We start from the raw sequence: 19,869 nt of genomic DNA on the forward strand, positions 1-19,869 counted from the left end.
TTCCTGCTTAGCTATGAAGTCCAAACTTCAGTAGAGAATGGATCTCAATTATATACACAGTATATTATATTATATAATACAACTACTATATACAGAGTTCCAAAGCACAGTAATTTTTAAATAGTCCCATTCAGGTCTAAAGATTTAATTGCTGTAGAGGATTTTTACTCTTATGAGATAACGTCTTTCCTGATGAGGGGGTGGGGGTCACTCTGCTTGGCAGGTGAGACGTGCGGCTGTGAAAACAATCTCAGCTTCTACGGCCTCCTCGTCAGTTGCAGGATTTGACTCTGAGACTGCAGGGAGTGGTTCTGACAGCTCTGTACACCTTTTCTCTCCTTTTCTTTCTCTGGATCTATTTTGATTCCTTTCTTTTTCTTTCACACGTTCCTTCACCTTTTCACACCATTCTCTCAACTCATTCACATTCTTTCTCTCCATCTTTTTCCTCCTTTTTCTTCTTGTTTGTGCATGTTGGTCTTGGGAAAGTCCATTTAGTTCACTAGTGTTCACTTATTACTCCTTCTATTGCTCCCTGTACGCACTGGTCTCTCTTCTTGCTTTTCTCATCCACAATATCATCTGAGAAATTGTCTGTCTTCATATCTCCATGGACTGCTTTCTTTTTGTCCTTCCATTCATCCAGCTGGGCTTTGGGATTTGAATCTACTTTTACGAGCAGTATTTTGGCTCTCACTTGCAGTTCATGCAATAACCTTAATGCACGCAGAGTAGATTCCGGTTCTTTATACTCACAAACACCAAATGCTTGCAACTTTCTTGAAGCTCCTTCAACTCTCTTCCTGCCTAAAACCAAGCCATATTTTGCAACTAACTGCCTGATGAGCACCAGAAGCTTTCTTCAATACGTTGCCTACAAAATCCGTTGTAGTTGGACCACTGTTTCCATCACTTTCACAATTCCTCTGAGCAACATGGCCCTTCCTTGGTCCAAAATGCTTTCCAACCAGAGGTGCAGAGACTGGCGCCAACCGCTGTTTGCCCTCTGTTGGGCAGCATTTCACGGTGTTCGGTGTGGAGGTATTAGTGGCATCAGCCAGTACCTTCCTCAATTCACTTTCAGTTTTCTTTACTGTAGGCAGTGTAGGATGCAAAAAGTGGACAGATTCCAATCAAATTGTAGTTGTCTGAGCCAATCATGTCCTTATAATGCTGGTTCACCTGTTTTTATAACATACAAGCTCACGGTGGCTTGTTGGCTGTTGTATTTCATTCCCATAGGAGTTATCTTTTCTCCAGTGTACGTGCTTAGTTGGATGTCTGCAGGCTTTGGTTCAGTATCTTTGAAATGCCATTCAAACTCAATTTGTGGAATGACTAAAACAGCTGAGCCAGTGTCCAATTCAATTTTAACTAATTTGCTGTTCACTCCTGACATGTCATATTGCTTGTCTATAGTTAATTTTCACACTGTAAAATCCTGTACCATTCTCATCGTTATCGGATTGTTCATCAATAGTTTGCAGATTAGGGCTCTTTTTGAAGCTACCACTTGACTCTTTGGCTTTATCTCTTCCCTTAGCAATCCATTTATTTTTGTCTGCCTAACATGCTCTTTGTAAGACCATAAGATTTAGGAGCAGAATTGAATCTTCTCCGCCATTTCATCATGGCTGATCGAATTTTCCGCTCAGCCCTAATCTGCCTTCTCCCCATATCCCTCATACCCTGACCAATCAAGGATCTATCAACCTCTGCTTTAAATATACATAAAGACTTGGCCTCCACAGCTGTAGCAATGTATGTGTCCTACTTTGTAGCATTTTCTGCAAGTTTCACCTTTAAATCTGCATTTGCATCCACAACAATTTGGCCAAACTAGTTTCTGTTTAGCTGTTGCAATTTTGTTCATGCTCACTTTCATTCCTGCTACTTACTTGCATCTCTACAGTTTCCATTGAAACAGTGATTTCAACTTCTCCTTTAAATGTAAGTTGTCCATCAGTTAGGAGTCTACAAACTAAGTCTTGATTCTATAGATTCTACAAACTAACATCTCTTAGTGCATCATGAAGCCCATTATTGAACTGACAATGCTCAGATAATCTCTTCAATTCAGCCACATACACTGAAATAGAACTCCCCTTCCTTTTGTGTACCTTTTGCTAGGTCATTTACCAAAGAACCAATAAAACATGGGCTGGATCTGTTCAAAAGATCTTTATTACTTTCAAGGAGAAGTCCACCTCCACTCCTCACAATGGATGGCAGGCAGCTTTACAGCTTACATAGTTTTCTTTATTTACAGGTTTTCAGGCTATTGTTCAGCTGTTATCTGTTCTTGGAGTCTGCTTCTCTGCTGAGCTGCAGTCTTACTTCACTTCTATTCAAGGCCATGCAACATATCAATTTCCCCTTTTTTGCACAATGATAATGACCAGAACATTACATGTCTCCTGCCATGTACACACAGCATATAGAAAAGCACTCTGGGATTATATAGGCTCCATTTTGTTATATTGCAAGATTAAATACATAAAATCTCAAATTTTTGAATATATTTCCACATTCCCTCCTTTTTATCATTACGTGGCAAAACCATAATGTCATAAACATCTGCTTTAGAATATAGTTATCAAAGTGATTTTGGACATTTATACAATGATAAACTCTCAGAGCTTTACTCAAGAAAAAAATTCCCTTTTTCTAGTTTACACCAACAGGGACCCATATTCAATATCCTCTCCTTAGACCAACTATACTACACAGAATTCGCAAGAGGGTGACATTCAATATTATAATACCAATAGTCACTCATAATGTAGTGCAACAGACAACCATCCACCCATCATCAGTTTCCCTGGTGGTTGTAATTATGGAATAGGTCTCCTACCTCTTAAATCTTCTTGGTGGCCTCTTGGATGTGAGCTGTCAAGTGAATTAAATTCTCCTGATTCATCTTGTATGTAAGTGCAACATTTTTGTCCAATCTGGGCACACGTGCTTTCTTTCTCAGACAAAATTTCTGGATTTGCAATGCCACGGTACAGACCACCACCAGTTCTGCCAACAGTTTAGAAAATGCTTATTGGGGTTGACCGAGAGTGTATGCAGTTTCATTTGCTAACTTTTCCAATGCTGATACCATGTTAATCATTTCCTGTGCTCCTTTACCAGTTCCCTAGGCAAGTGTTACCTTGCTGGGGACAAAACTAAGTCCGTTTACCCTGGGGTTAACATTGTCATATAGAGGTATACCATCCTCTGAAGCACTCGTTTCCAAATTTATATCCCCATCTTCCCCCAAAGACATTCTGGCTATACCATTAAGGGATGGTAGGGGGTCAATTTCTGAGTCCTATCATCATTGTACCAGAAACCAAACATATCCAGGGCTCTGGGCTTGGACAGGTTCAGGTTGGAGGAGCACCGCCTCATAAACCGTCTGGGTAGTCTTCGGCCCCTTGGTATGAACATTGAATTCTCCAGCTTCCAATAATTTACTCCCTCTCCCTTCCCCCATCCCAGTTTCACTCTGCCTCCTCCTCCAGCTGCTTCTCTCATGATTCTGCCTTCTTCTCTATGTATATTGCTTTCCTCTTACATTCCTTCTTCACCTTTCCTGCCTATCCCCTGCCCCACCCATAGATCTTCCCTCTTACTGGTTTTTCACCAGCCTTCTTACCACCCTCCACCCACCTTCTTTATAGGGCCCCTGCCCCCTCTCTCTTCAGTCCTGACGAAGGGTCTCGGCCCAAAACGTTGACTGCTTGTTTCCATGGATAGTAAACACAAAATACGCTGCAGATGCTGTGGTCAAAGCAACACGTTCTACACGCTGGAGGAACTTAGCTGTATTAGTGACCAGCAATACCTGAAATGGTACTTCAAATTGAGATTCCAAACAGTTCGTTCTTTTAAATGTGTACACTGCCACATAGTCTCCTGGTTCAATGTCCCCCCACCTCTCCCCATCCCCCTTTTTCATACAATTAAAAGATGCAATCCATTCACACTTTATTGCTGTGTTGTATCTGCTTTAAACACTTTGTATGATCGATCCCTAGTGTTGCAATTATTTTCATGTAATGATTTCTGTATCACTTTCACAGTCAGCTTTAAATCATGCACAATTTCTTCAATCCTTCCCCCCCCCCCCCCCCCCACCCAACTCGGTCTGAACTACTTGGGCTGCCTCCTCCTGTTTACTCTTTTCTTTAACCAGCTTTTTGCATTGTAACTGAAACAGTTACATCCATACTTCTCTGTATCTATAAATCAGTAAGTTTCTTTTCTCTGGATCAGGGAAAGACTTATCCTGTCCCATCTCTCACTTACCCTTGAATCCTTATCAATGTAGTCTATTCCTTCTCCACTACAATGTCCTGTAGGATTCAAACCTTGTGTAATGTTATTTGGCCAATATTATAATTATTTGTGTACATTTGATGATTTAGGGGCACTCAATTATTTACTGCTTTTGTTCATCAATATATATAGAAGATTACTCAAACATTTTTGAAATATTACATACACAACAGTTATGCATTCAATAAGTGATGTAGATATTATTTCAATGTTTCTGCCCTTTATTAATGTACAAACATTTGTAAACTTTATTTCTTATCTCTATTTGGTCTAAGATACCCATCACCTGATTCCACATTTAGTGATTGTTTTTTAAATGGTATTTTGTATCTAAGCTACCATTTAATTTTTTTTCTACATATAGAATATCATCTATTTTATTAATGTTCTCTCAGTGCCAGATTTGCTGTGGACAAGCTCCTTTTTGGAAAGTTGTTGATGCATTTTTCATTTAATCATCGAACCAGTCTCGGTCAAGTTATTCAGATCTACAAGTTGTATATTGCTACTAAACTGGAATATAATATTGACAATCTTGATTTTAATGGCAAGTGTATTAACTGAGATAAGTTATTTAGTACTGGCAGAATGCACAACTTAAATGAACCTGTGATAGCTAAATAAATAGTAACCTGATAGATACTGAACTGCCATTGGCTCAGCTGAAAACTTAATCAATGTTGTGTACTCTGCTGATTTTTACTCATTTTCAGCACTTTTCAATTCATTTATTTGATTGGAAAACATTTTCTGTTTATGCAATACATACCTGTAGCCAACATCCTTGGTGTTCACAGTTCTATTGTTTATTGTGTGTTTACCTCCAATGATAATAGAAATATTCTCTGCTTTTGAAATAATGAGCAAGAACTGTCTGCTTATGTCTTTCCTTCTCTTGTACAGCTGGGGCTTCACACTTTGTTCAGAAAAGCAGCAATGGTAAGATTGTCTTCAAAATATTCTTAATCCAGTGCAATTGTGTTGTTTTCAACAGTCAGACTGATGGCTAGCAAAATTAAATAACAGAAAAGGAAGAATATAATTTGATTCATGGAAATATAGTGCAATCTTTTTAGAATTCCTAACTTTCCAAAAAGTGCCTGATGTGAAGTGGCAAAATAAAGATGAAAAAGAGAAAATTGTAGACTTGCAGTGCAATTTCTGATGAGCAAAACAGTCCTTCGTTATCATCACTAGAAACATACTTTACATTTGATTCCTTTTTGCGAAGGGAGAGTTTTTTTGTTTACATTCAAATCCAGAATAAAACAAAACTATGCCTCAATAGGAATTGACTGATGTTATATAGAGGCTTATTGAAATGTACAGCGGTCATTCCTAAAAGAGTATTTACTTGTGTCAGAAATTATGAGCAGTATTCACCAAGAGGTTAAAGTGTGGAAGAAGTTCTTTTCAAAGCATTATTAGGTTGCTTTAGCACAAGTAGGAATTTAAAGCCCCAATTTAAGAAATTGAAAGTAAGAAAACAAAATAACTTGTTGAATAATAATGTACTATATGTCTTCACCGTAGAGGAAGATGGTAAAATATCTCAGATATGAGAAAATTTTAACACTTGGTGAAAGGGAGGAACTGGTTAAATTATAATGCAAAGATTAGTGTGATGACATCCAACTCACCAGGACTTGATGATTTTTACACCAGGATACTGAGAGAAGCGGGACAGGATTTAGTTGATGGTTTCACCATATCTTAGAAAACTAACTTAATTCATTAACTATCTCCATTTACTGTAAGTCTCTCAGTTACAATATACTATTGTAAGTCTGTGAGATGTTAGGAACTGTAGAATGAAATCGGGGAGGGGGCAGGGAAAATATTCAGCACTTCATTCAGAACTTGAGAGAAAAACACATTTATTGTTTTAGATCAGTAACCTATAATTAGTCTGATGACATTTATAGGCCAGTTAGAAACACAGAAAACCTACAGCACAATACAGGCCTTTCGGCCCACAAGGTTGTGCCGAACATGTCCCTACCCTAGAAATTACCTGGCTTACCTTTAGCTCTCTATTTTTCTAAGCTCCATGTACATATCCAAAAGTCTCTTAAAAGACCCTATCATATCCACCTCCACCACCATTGCCAGCAGCCCATTCCACGTACTCACCACTCTCTGAGTAAAAAACTTACCCCTGACATCTCCTCTGTACCTGCTCCCCAGCACCTTAAACCTGTGTCCTCTTGTGGCAACCATTTCAGCCCTGGGAAAAAGCCTCTGACTATCCACATGATCAATGCCTCTCAACATCTTATACACCTTTATCAGGTCACCTCTCATCCTCCGTCGCTCCAAGGAGAAAAGGCCGAGTTCACTCAACCTATTCTCATAAGACATGCTCCCCAATCCAGGCAACATCCTTGTAAATCTCCTCTGCACCTTTTCTATGGCTTCCACATCCTTCCTGTAGTGAGGTGACCAGAACTGAGCACAGTACTCCAAGTGGGGTCTGACCAGGGTCCTACATAGCTGCAACATTACCTCTCGGCTCCTCAGTTCAATTCCACGATTGATGAAGGCCAATACACGGTAAACCTTCTTAACCACAGAGTCAACCTGCACAGCTGCTTTGAGCGTCCTATGGACTCGGATCCCAAAATCCCTCTGATCCTCCACACTGCCAAGAGTCTTACCATTAATACTATATTCTGCCATTATATTTGACCTACCAAAATGAACCACTTCACACTAATCTGGGTTGAACTCCATCTGTCACCCGTTTTGCATCCTATCAATGTCCCGTTGTAACCTCTGACAGCCCTCCACACTATCCACAGCACCTCCAACTTTTGTGTCATCAGCAAACTTAGTAATCCATCCCTCCACTTCCTCATCCAGGTCATTTATAAAAATCACGAAGAGTAAGGGTCCCAGAACAGATCCCTGAGGCACCCCACTGCTGACCAACCTCCATGCAGAATATGACCCATCTATAATCACTCTTTGTCTTCTGTGGGCAAACCAGTTCTCAATCCACAATGCAATGTCCCCTTGGATCCTATGCCTCCTTATTTTCTCAATAAGCCTTGCATGGTTTACCTTATCAAATGCCTTGCTGAAATCCATATACACTTCATCTACTGCTCTTCCTTCATCAATGTGTTTAGTCACATCCTCAAAAACTTCAATCAGGCTCGTAAGGTTGATGAGAGTAGACTTATTGGGCATTGGAATAAGTATCAATGGGTGAGGGAAAGCCAACCTACATTTCAAAAGGTTAAGTCCTGTTTACCTAACATAACAGAATTTGATAAGATTCCACATGGAGAGTGCTTGGAAAATTGGGAACTCGTGAATTTGGAAAATCCCTCTTGTTAAGGATAGGATATTGATTAGGAAGTGTCTCGTCCATATTATGATAATGAATTAAAACTCCAGTTTGCTGGACTTAACCATTGTTGCTTCTAGGAATCTTGGCTGTTACCTTCCAAAATTAAAAGCTGAAAGCTGCATAGTTGTGAAATGAAAATGTCTTTTATTGCACGAGAAAAAAGAAGAATATGAAGTTGAGGATATATGCCAGATGCAGTCTTAGACTGGTTTTGATGTTCGATGTTCAGTTCTGTGCTCTGCTCTACAGGAGGTATGAATTGGCAGTGGAGATATTATGCACATAATCATACCAGTACAGTACTGGGGATGGAAAAATTTAATGATGAAGTAAAATTACTAAGGCATGAATTCCCTTGTGTATAGTATGAGATTAAGATCACAAATCTCCTTTGATAATGAGATTAAGATCACAAATGAGTTGTTGAAAATGATTGATGAAATAGAGGTTGATAAGCAAGATAACCTCCCACATGAGAGGTTAGTTAAGAAGATTCAGTCGCTGGGTATACATGGTGAGGTAGTAAATTGGATTAGACATTGGCTCAATGGGAGAAGTCAGATTGTGGTAGTGGAGCATTGCATCTCTGAGTGGAGGCCTGTGACTCGTGGTGTGCCACAGGGATCGGTGCTGGGTCCATTGTTTTTTGTCATCTATATCAATGATTTGGATAATAGTGTGGTAAATTGGATCAGCAAATTTGCAGATGATACAAAGATTGGAGGTGTAGTGGACAGTGAGGAAGGTTTTCAGAGCTTGCAGAGGGATCTGGACCAGCTGGAGAAATGGGCTGAAAAATGGCGGATGGAGTTTAATACAGACAAGTGTGAGGTATTGCACTTTGGAAGGAAAAACCAAGGTAGAACATACAAGGTAAATCGTAGGACACTGAGGAGTGCAGTAGAACAGAGGGATCTAGGAATACAGATGCAAAATTCCTTAAAAGTGGCGTCACAAGTAGATAGGGTAGTAAAGAGAGCTTTTGGTACATTGGCCTTTATAAATCAAAGTATTGAGTATAAGAGTTGGAATGTTATGGTGAGGTTGTATAAGGCCGAATTTGGAGTATTATGTGCAGTTTTGGTCTCCTAATTACAGGAAGGATATAAATAAGGTTGAAAGAGTGCAGAGGAGGTTTACAAGGATGTTGCTGGGACTTGAGAAACTGAGTTACAGAGAAAGGTTGATTAGATTAGGACTTTATTCCCTGGAACGTAGAAGAATGAGGAGTGATTTGATAGAGGTATATAAAATTATGATGGGTATAGATAGAGTGAATGCAAGCAGGCTTTTTCCACTGAGGCTAGGGGAGAAAAAAACCAGAGGACATGGGTTAAGGGTGAAGGGGGAAAAGTTTAAAGGGAACACTGGGGGGGAGACTTCTTCACACAGAGAGCGGTGGGAGTATGGAATGAGCTGCCAGATGAAGTGGTAAATGAGGGCTCACTTTTAACATTTAAGAAAAACTTGGACAGGTACATGGATGAGAGGTGTATGGAGGGATATGAGCCGGATGCAGGTCAGTTGGACTAGGCAGAAAAATGGTTCGGCACAGCCAAGAAGGGCCAAAAGGCCTGTTTCTGTGCTGTAATGTTCTATAGTTCTTTTACCAAAAGAATCCAAAATAAGGCATAACTTTAACATTGGATCTAGTTGATTTAAGATGAAAGCAGCTCTCTTTCACATAAATGACACTGGAACACTACTGCACAGATAAAAGAGCGGTCAAGGTTTGGCCAGTTAGAATCTTCAGAACTGAGACTGAATGATTTTCATTAAGCATTGAGAGAAATGAAACATTTATGATCACATAATGTATTTGAAGGTTCAAATCCCACATCTCACTACACTGTGCTCAGTTCTGGGTGCCTCACTATAGGAAGAATGTAGAAACCATAGAAAGGGTGCAGAGGAGATTTACAAGGATGTTGCCTGGATTAGGGAGCTTGCCTTATGTGAGAATATGTTGAGTGAACTCAGCCTTTTTTCCTCGGCGTGACGAAGGATGAGAGGTGACCTGATAGATGATGATGAGAGGCATTAATCGTATGGATAGTCAGAGGCTTTTTCCCAGGGCTGGAATGGCTAGCACAAGAGGGCACAGGTTTAAGGTGCTTGGAAGTAGGTACAGAGGAGATGTCAGGGGTAAGTTTTTTTACTCAGAGTGGTGAGTGCGTGGAATGGACTGCCAGTGACAGTGGTGGAGGCGGATACGATAAGGTCTTTTAAGAGACTCCCGGATGGATACATGGAGCTTAGAAAAATAGAGGGCAATGGGTGACCCTAGGTAAATTCTAAGGTAAGGACATGTTCAGCACAGCTTTGTGGGCTAAAGGGCCTGTGTACTGTAGGTTTTCAATGTTTCTAAGTTGCTACCTTTTCCTTTTGTATTATGGAGAACAAATAAGGAAAACAGTAGATACAATCAAATAAACGGTTCCTTTACTAGCTGAGCTGCCTTTTAATTATATCTTTTATATGTAAGTAATAATTATACTGATACGTGTATATCCCTCTTACAGGTATTTGTGCTGTGATAAGGAGGAGACATATTTAGAATGGTTGGCTACTTTGCTCAGTGCACAGGTAGGAAATCGTCCTGAGCAATTTTGCAGTTTCCTTTATTGTTATTTTATTGTTGAATGAATTAAACATAATTTTGTGTATGTGAATGTAAAGTCCATTTGATTTAGTGTGACTGTGATGATGCAATAAAAAGCATTGCTGTTCTAAAAGTTAATTGTTAAAATATCTTTTGGCAGTAATCTTTAAAATTTAAAATCTTTAAACTTGCAAATATTCATTGTTCCTCCCACTGAGGAATTATTAACAGCAGATAATGTTTTTATAATCATGGAACATGGGCATTGTTCCGAAGGCCGGTATTTATTAACTTCACTGGATGTTCTTAAGATAATGGCAAGCTGCCTTGTTAGAAATTTGCTGCCAGTTAAGTGGTAATATCTTCAAGTGCCATTAAGTTGGGAAACCCAGATCTTAATCTGTCCCAATTCACATTCCCAATTGAGTGACCTTGAAAGTGACGGTATTCCTGTACACCTAGCCTCTTCTTACGTTTTAGAAGGTAGGTTCCTAATGAAGAGAACTTGGTAACTGTATGTCCCACTTTAAATTGTTGGCGAGGGGATGAATGGTCAAGGTACTGATGTACTGAGATTTCAGATTTCTTGAAGGCTTTAGGAGTTGTTTGAACTGCTCCCATCTGGTAAAGTGGGGATCATTCATCAGTCTTCTGACTGGAGTCTGATAGTTGGTAGAAGGAATTGGCAGAGAGAAAAGGTGAATCACTTTCTGTAGAATCCCCAACCTCAGATCAAAGCTTGTAGCCAATGCGGCTGAAATAAAAGCAGAGAGTACCAGAGGTGCCAAAGAGGTCAGGCAGCATGTGTGAAAAGACAAATACAGGTTTCTGGTGAGTAATACTTTATCAGAACTGAAACTAAGAACTCGGGTTTGTTTTAGGTTGCAGTATCAGAGAGGAAGAACCAAATGGAAACTTACAATTGTTCAGATCCCATTGACTGGCAAACTAACTACCTGATACAGTGACCTTTGAGTGAACGTCCAGACTTTCAACAGTGTATGTCCTGTCTGAGCAGCAGACAGGGGAGAGAACGAGCTAATCTAGACTAGAGAGGTGCAAGGAAAGGTGGATGGGTGTGGGAAGTAGTGAAAACAAAAACGAAACATGCCGGAGTTTGAGATGCTGAACACAGCAGTTACCAGAAATCTGAATTTAGAAGATACTCAACAGACTCCAGGTGACAAGTGTGACCGTCAGGTTCAGCTAGCGGCTTAATCTAGGGGGAAAGCAGCCTCCAGCTGGGCCAGACTTGAGAAATCTTGTTTGGGTGGACGCTATGTGATGTGTCCCTTGTTGCAAATCAGCACCCCGAAATAACAAACAGTACACAATGTGCAATTGAACGACTGAGCTTTATAATTCTTAATTTGACTGTATGGTTAGTAAAGAAAACAAAAAGGAAAAGGGCCCATTCTAATGAAACAGTCTAATTTGCAACATTGGAACTCACAGTTTTCTTGTCTGGTCGTTCTCCACCAATTTCTCCCTCCATGCGTCGATACCCGACCTCATTCCAAGTCCGCTATGTCCTGCAGTCTGCGACATCCCCGTACTGGCAACTTCTCTCTCTATCTTCCACCGAGCAGAAGACCGCGAAAACTTCACTCAAGTACACAAGAAACAAAAGCATCTCTCCTCATTGGCCAGCGCTCTCCTTTCCCTCTGCCTTCACGGTGGTGGCAAACTGACACATGGCCTTCACCCTGGGACAGGAACGCTCTCCCACTCCTCGTCCCTGTCCAGTCCCTCATGCACCCGTCGGGATGACGCATCAGCATCGATGTTCCTACTTCCCGGCCGGTACTTCAGGCTGAAATCATAGGCAGACAATGCTGCATCCAGTTTCACCGAGGTCAGGATATAAGTTAGAGGTCCTCACCTCAAACTTGCGACCCATAGATGTAGTCACTCAGCCTATCCATCACTGCCCATTTCAATGCCAGGAATTCCAACTTGTGTGTGGGATAATTTCTCTCGGAGGGCGACAGACTCCGGCTGACAAACGCAACAGGTCTCAACCCGGTGCCCTGATCCTGATACAAGACATCGCCTAAACCCCCTCGGCTGGCATCCATGTGCAGTGCATATGGCAAGCGGGGGTCCGCAAAAGCCAGCACCGATGCCTGGGTCAGCAGCTCCTTCAGCGACTGAAAAGCCTCTTCACATTTCGCATCCCACCTCGGTCCAAAGAGCTCCCAGTGGCTAAGATACTCTCCACCCTCCTGTCCTTTTTCCCCCTCCCTTTCTTCCCCAAGGCAGGGTAACCGCACAGAAGCTGATTCAATGGGTGAATTTTTGCTTAGCCCTTCACAAACCTCCGATAATAACCACAGAATCCGAGTAACTCTGTGCGAGCAGAGCGTGCACAGTCTGGGACCTTGGCCAAGAGGTCACCACCGCTATCTTAGCCAGATCTGTAGCTACTCCATTCCCTGAGACTATGTGCCCAACATAGCTAACAGACAATTTGCTGAACTGGCACTTGTCCAGGGAAAGTTTTAACCCTTCAGCTTTCAGGCGGCCCAGCACCTTCAGCAGCCTCGCTTCATGTCCTTCCAAGGTGGATCCAAATACTATGAGGTCATCCAAATAGACCAACACCACTGTCTTCTCCGTGATCTGCTGGAAGGTTGCAGGGTCTCTCAAGATGCCCTAGGGCATCTTTTCAAACTGGAAAAATCCCAGGGGACATATAAATGCCATTTTCTCTTTGTCAGCCTCTCTCACAGGGATCTGGTAATATCCACTCCTCAAGTCCAGCACACTGAATCACTTCACACCACTCAGACAGGCCAGTGTGTCTTCAGTCCTCGGGACAGTATACTGGTCAGGGACGGTGTGCCTGTTCAGAGTCCTATAGTCCATACACATCCGTACCTTCCCGTTCTTCTTCCAGGCCTCTACTACTGGGGATGCATAGGGGCTTCGGGACTCGGTGATGATCCCAGCTTCCTTCAATTTACACAAGTGTTGCTGAATGTCTTCCACCTCTGCAGGAGCCAGTGTCCACGACCTCTCTCTAAATGGGTGTCCTCGGTCACCTGGATAGTGTGACGAGTGCTCTTGGAGCAACCCACATCAAACTCACCAATGGAAAAGACACCTCCCAGCTTTAACATCTTCTCTATCAGCCTCCTCTTCCAACCCGCATGAACTGAGGAGTCCCTGAAGTTGAAAGACTCAGCAGTCAACTTCCCCCCTTTTTCCAATAGTTTCTCCTCTGCTTGTCTCACAGGGGCACTAGACATTACCGTCACCAGGAACAAGTGGGCCAGGGGCATCCCCGCATGAAGGTGACCTCCCTCTTCGTAGTGTTCCTGACAATCACTGCCATCCTCCTCGCCTGTATAACTGAGGGCTTCTGCAATTCGGGCCTCACCAGTACCCCAGCAGAAAATCCTGACTCCCCCTTGTGGCCTTCCGGAGTGTCGGCTAAGAGGGCTTTGCCCTAAGGCACTCCAGGAAATTCAGGTGTCCCCATCACTCTTGCTACTTCCCCAGGCCATACTACCATTGGCCTAGAACCGCACAGTCCCTCGTCTAAATTCGGTATCTGGCCCAATGCAGCCACGCACTTCCTCAAAAGCAGCTCAAAACAGCAGATGCAAGGACAATGTTCCCAGAAAACTTTCACCAGCCTTCTTGCAGGCCCCCATGAGCCTCCTTACAAGAGGGGTGTTGGTCCCCACCAGAATTGAAACACTGCCCTTCTCAACAGGGTCCGGACAAACCAGAACCACTGTATCAAGGACCTCAGACACTCCCACATCAGCCTCCAAGAACTCCAGCTTCACTGACAACCGTTGTATGAATAATCACCAGCACTAAGATCCCAGATCTTCAGTTCCCCGAATGGTGTCAAGGGTAAATGCTTCAGATACCAGTTTTAAAACGAACAGTACAACAACATGACCTGCAACCCAGTGTTAATAAAGAAAACAGAAAAGAAAAAGGGCCAATTTTCATGAACTAGTCTAATGCGCAATGTGGAGCTCTCTGTTTTCCCATCTGTTCATCCTCCATCGATTTCCCTCGGGCATTGTCGATTCCCGACCCCATTCCAAGTCCGCTCAGTTCTGCAGACTATGACTTCCCCGTTCTGGCATCTTCTCTCTCCATCTTCCACCAAACAAAAGACCGCAAAACCTTCACTTGGGCACACAAGAAAGAAAACATCCCTGATTGGCCAGTGCACATTCCAAAGCTCCCGTTATCTCTAGTCATAACCCAAACACTGCGCTACGGAGAACCATTATATTAGCAGGGAAACCTTTCCCAGGTTGTTACACAAGACTGCTTTGATAGTGTCAGTTGGAAGGTATTACGAGCTGAGAACGTCTTCGAATACATGGTGTGGTCACAAGCTTCATTCAGAAGGGCATTGAAGACAGTGTTCCCCAAAAATTGGTCCAGGTCTACCCAAACCAGAAGCCTTGGATAAACAATTCACTGCACGTTGTTCTCAGCACAAGGGGTAAAGCCTTCGCCTCCAGAGACCAACTGGAGCTCAAGAGATGCCATTATGATTTACATAGAGCCATCAAGGTGGCTAAACGGCAACACAGTGATGAAATCCTGTCACAACTCTGCGACAGTGACACACGCAGCATATAGCAAGTACTGCACATCATCGTCGACTTCAAGAGGAAATGCAGCAGTACAGCCAAGATTGCCACCTCGCTCCCAGGCGCGCTGGATGTTTTTTTATGCTTGATTTGAGGTTGATAAGACTGAACCCAGCAGTGAGCCACCGATAAGACCTGCTCCTTGGTTATCTCTATGGCTGAGGTGCGAGAATATTCCAACGTGTCACAGCCACAAGGCAGTGGGGCCTGACAGCATCCCAGGGCGGGTCCTCCAAGTGGAACAGCTGGCTGGTTTGTTTACAGACATTTTTAATCTCTCCCTCTCCCAGTGTGTAGTGCCCTCCTGTTTCAAATTGTCCATCGTTGTCGCTGTATCTAAGAAAACCAAGATAGCATGCCTGAACAATTGGCACCCTGTCGCACTCACCTCAATTATAAGCAAATGCTTTGAGAGCCTTGTTAAAGACTACATCTCCAGCATGCTACCACCCACACCGGGCCCCCTACAATTCGCCCCCTGCGGAACCAGTCTACCAATGACACCACAGCCATAGCACTACACATCGTCTTCACTCACCTGGAACAGAGGGTGCATATATCAGAATGCTGTTCCTGGACTACAGTTCAACACTGAACATCATAATTCCCTCCAGACTTAACATGAAGCTCAGAGACTTTGGCCTGCACCCACCCTTTGCAGCTGGATCCTAGATTTCCTATTGGATCCCTGACGGGTATTAGGGATGGGCCGCCTCACCTCTGCCCCTCTGACCCTTAACACAGAACACAGGTGACTCCCAGAGTTGTGTCCTGAGTCCTCTTCTCTATTCCCTTTACACCCATAACTGTGCTGCCACACACAGCTCCAATGTGCTGACCAGATTTGCAGATGACACGACATTGATCGGCCTTATTTCTAGCAGTAATGAGAAAGCCTACAGAGGAGAAGTTAACACCCTGATACAGGGGTGCCAAGGTAACAGCCTCTCCCTCAATGTCCAAAAATCAGAAGAGCTGATTGTGGATTACAGGAGGAATGGAGACAGGCTCGCCCTAATCAGCATCAATGGGACTGCAGTTAAGAGGGTGAGTAGTTTCAAGTTCTCACCTGGGCTGGGCTGCGTAGGAAAAAGCGTACAACAGCATCTCTTCCACCTCAGGTGACTGAAAAAGTTTGGCATGAGCCCCCAAATCCTCAAGATCTACTCTAAGGGCACCATTGAGAGCATCCTGACTGGCTGTATCACCGATTGTTATGGGAACTGCACCAACATTGATGGCTGGGAACTTCCCTCCACTGAGGACATTTACAGCAGCAGGTGCATAAAGAAGGGCTGGAAGGGCATGAGGGACACCAGTTACCCCAACCATAAACTGCTTCAGCTGCTTCTGTCTGACAAACGGTACTGCAGCATTAAATCCTGAACCAACAGGCAATGGGGCAGTTTATTTCTAGACTTGTAAATTCACCTGTCTGTACATTGTGATGGAGTCATAACACAAAGATTTTTACTCCCTTACGTGGTGGGATGGATGTCAGATTTAAATAAATTCAATAAATTGAACTGTGGCAGGGTTTGAATGCCATAGCCTTCCTACAAAGCAAAATCTTGCAACATGGGACAGCAGTGCTTTGCTTCCAGATGAGCTCAATGTCTCCTATGCTCACTTTGACCACCAGAACAGGAAGGAAGGATCGCACACCCTCATGTCCCCCAGTGATCCTTTGGTTTCAGTATCTGAACATGAAGTGCAGGTTGCCTTCTAGAGAGTGTACCTAAGGAAAGTATCGGTCCGGACAGAGTACCTAGCTGAGTACTGAAGACCTGTGTCGATGAGTGGCTGATGTGTTCACGGATATCTTCAACCTCTCACACCGACAGTGTGTGGCACCCACCTGCTTCAAGCAGGCTTCAATCGTACCAATGCCCAAGAAAAGAGCGGTAACCTGTCTAAATAGTTATCGCTCAGTGGTCCGTAGTTCCACAGTGATGGAGTGTTTTGAGAGACTGGTGTTGAAGCATATCAGCTCCTGTCTGAATGGATCCACTCCAATTTGCCGACTGAAGCAACAGATCTACAGCAGATGCTATCTAGTTGGCTCTTCACACAACCCTGGAATATCTTGACAGTAAAAGTGCATACATCAGCATACTCTTTATCAATTATATCTCAGCATTTAACACAATCATCCCCTCCAAACTAATCAGTAAACTCCAAAACCTGGGTCTCAATACCCCCTTGTGCAGTTGGATCCTGAATTTGCTCATATGTAGATCCCAGTCAGTTCAGATTGACAAAATCATCTCCTCCACAATGTCCATCAGCACAGGAGCACCGCCGGGATGTGTACTTAGACCCCTGCTCTACTTGCTTTACACCTATGACTGTGTGGTTAAGTACAGCTCCAACACCATATACAAGGATGCTGATGACTCCACTGTTGAGGCCTGTATCAAAGGTGGTGATGAATCAGCAGACAGGAGGGACATTGTAACTTAGCTGAGTGGTGCAATAGCAACAACCCCTCACTCAATATCAATAAGACCAAGGAGCTGGTTGTAGACTTCAGGAGAGGGAAACCAGAGGTCCATGAGCCAGTAATCTTCCGTCCTTGGATTCACTTTATACCGCACGCTGTCGGAGCAGTGCTGCCAGGATAATCAAGGACACGACCCACCCAGCCAACACACTTTTTGCCCCTCTTCCCTCTGGGAGAAGGTTCAGGAGCTTGAAGACTCATACGGCCAGATTTGGGAACAGCTACTTTCCAACTGTGATAAGACTGCTGAACGGATCCTGACCCGGATCTGGGCCGTACCTTCCAAATATCCGGACCTGACTCTCGGTTTTTTTGCACTACCTTACTTCCCCTTTTCTATTTTCTATTTATGATTTATAATTAAAATTTTTATTATATTTGCTATCGATTTGTACTCCTGGGAGCATGAAGCACAGAATCAAATATCACTGTGATGATTGTATGCTCTAGTATCAGTTGTTTGGTGACAATAAAGCAATAATAATAATCATCGTCATCATCATCATCATCATCATCATCATCATCATCAGAGGTTGAGAGGGTCAGTAACTTTAAATTCCTGGGTGTCACTATCTCAGCAGACCTGTCCTGGAGGCATCATATAAATATTATTGCGAGGAAAGCACAGGAGTGCCTCTACTTCCTCAGGAGTTTGCAAAACTTTGGCATTCTACGAAAACTTTGGCAGACTTCTGTAGATGTGTGATAGATGGTGTGCTGACTGACTGGCTGCATTATGGCCTTGTACAGGAACACCAATGCCTTTGGGCGGAAAATGCTACAAAATGTAGTGGATTTGGACATGTACGTCATGGGTAAAACACTCCTAACCATTGAAAACATCTACATAAAAATTATCTGTAGAAAAGCAGCATCCATCATCAAAGATCTTCACCACCCAAGCCAGGCTGTTTTCTCGTTGCTGCCATCAGTAGAAGGTGCAGGTGTGTCAGGGCTCACACCCCAGGTTCAAGAATAGTTACTACCCCTCAGCCATCAGGCTCTTGGGAAAAAAAGGGATAGCCACACTCTTTTAAGGGCTCTGTTATATTGTTACTTCATGCTCATTATTTATTGCTATTCATTTATATCTGAATTGGCACAGTTTGTTTACAGTTTACAGTTCCTGATGTTTACAGTTTATAGTTTCTGTTCTATAGATTTGCTCAGTATGCCCGCAGGAAAAGAATCTCAGGGGTTGTATATTGAAACATGTATGTACTTTGATAATAATTTTTACTTTGAACTTTGAGCTTTAGTTGAGAGGAGAGAAACAATGAATTAATGTTTTTTTGTTTCTCTTGGCTGGTTCAATTGTGTGTCATGTCAGTAGTGATCTCAGATGTAAAGGGTGAGAAACACAGAGATGATAATCATGTTGAATTCAAAGGAAAGTAATTATATATTTTCCTGATCATTGCCTGGTAATTGTGTGAGAGAAGTATTGCTGTGCACAATCCAGCTCAAACCCAAATGTTTTTCTAGTTTCAATGATAATAGCAAGTGGCTTGACAGGATTCCTGCAAATGCCGCCTTTCACTTCCCTGAAAATAGATGTACTAATTGGCTAGTGTGAGTTTTTATGCTTTTATGGAATGACAGAGCTGGATAATTTTTTGCTTTGCCAGTTACTACAAGTGCAGGGGTGGCACAGAAGCAGTTTGGTGGGTGTGCAGGTAGTTCTGGGGAACATCTTCAAATTTGCAACCGAGATATTAGAGGCCCCATTGCCGTTGCAATAACCAATGGGCCCAATCATTTCTTCCTCAGGAGCAGGAAGCCCAGAAATCTTGAGCGTGGTTCTTGCCGACACCAGAGGTGGAGGCAAAGGGCCGTTCTCTCTACCCCTCTGCACTGAAGTCCAGACTACACATCAGGCAGTGCAAAGGCCTGACTCCTCAGATACCAATGACAGGCTTTGTCACTAGACATGCCTGGAGCAAGGGTTTCACCTTCTGTCAAGCCTCAATGTTATATATTTTAAACTATTCTTATAATCAAAGTAAGTTTTGGAGCAAAAATAACTACCATCTTTTTGCATACAAAAATAATTGAAAACTGTAAATTAAACTGGAAGGACTTTGCCCTCTCCTTTACCTCCTAACTCGGGCCTAGAATCACCATGCAACTTGAGGTCTTTGAGCAGATGTTGCAATTCGCTTGCTTAATGCTGGGATGATTGTATGCTCTAGTATCAGTTGTTTGGCGACAATAAAGCAATAATAATCATCATCATCATCATCATCATCATCAGAGGTTGAGAGGGTCAGTAACTTTAAATTCCTGGGTGTCACTATCTCAGCGGACCTGTCCTGGAGGCATCATATAAATATTATTTATATTTGCTGCAATATTGCAACAAATCTGATGGGTGTGATGGGTTGTGTATTGTGACAAATCTGTTAGGTGTGCACCAAATTTCCAATCAAAAGATTGAACATCAGTTATTCTG

At 42.7% G+C, this 19,869-nt stretch overlaps 1 protein-coding gene across 5 annotated transcripts in view; it reads left to right on the forward strand.

The window, feature by feature from the left end:
- The window catches only part of arap2 (ArfGAP with RhoGAP domain, ankyrin repeat and PH domain 2), a 420,641-nt gene that overhangs the window by 378,662 nt on the left and 22,110 nt on the right, over positions 1-19,869 (forward strand). For all 5 annotated transcript variants that reach the window (XM_073064859.1, XM_073064858.1, XM_073064860.1 and 2 more), the window contains 2 exons: positions 5,233-5,268; positions 10,207-10,270. In XM_073064859.1, the coding sequence (XP_072920960.1) occupies positions 5,233-5,268; positions 10,207-10,270 (100 nt within the window). The remainder of the gene's footprint in view (positions 1-5,232; positions 5,269-10,206; positions 10,271-19,869) is intronic.

The sequence above is a fragment of the Hemitrygon akajei genome, chromosome 13, assembly GCF_048418815.1.
Source record: "Hemitrygon akajei chromosome 13, sHemAka1.3, whole genome shotgun sequence".
Taxonomy (NCBI): domain Eukaryota; kingdom Metazoa; phylum Chordata; class Chondrichthyes; order Myliobatiformes; family Dasyatidae; genus Hemitrygon; species Hemitrygon akajei.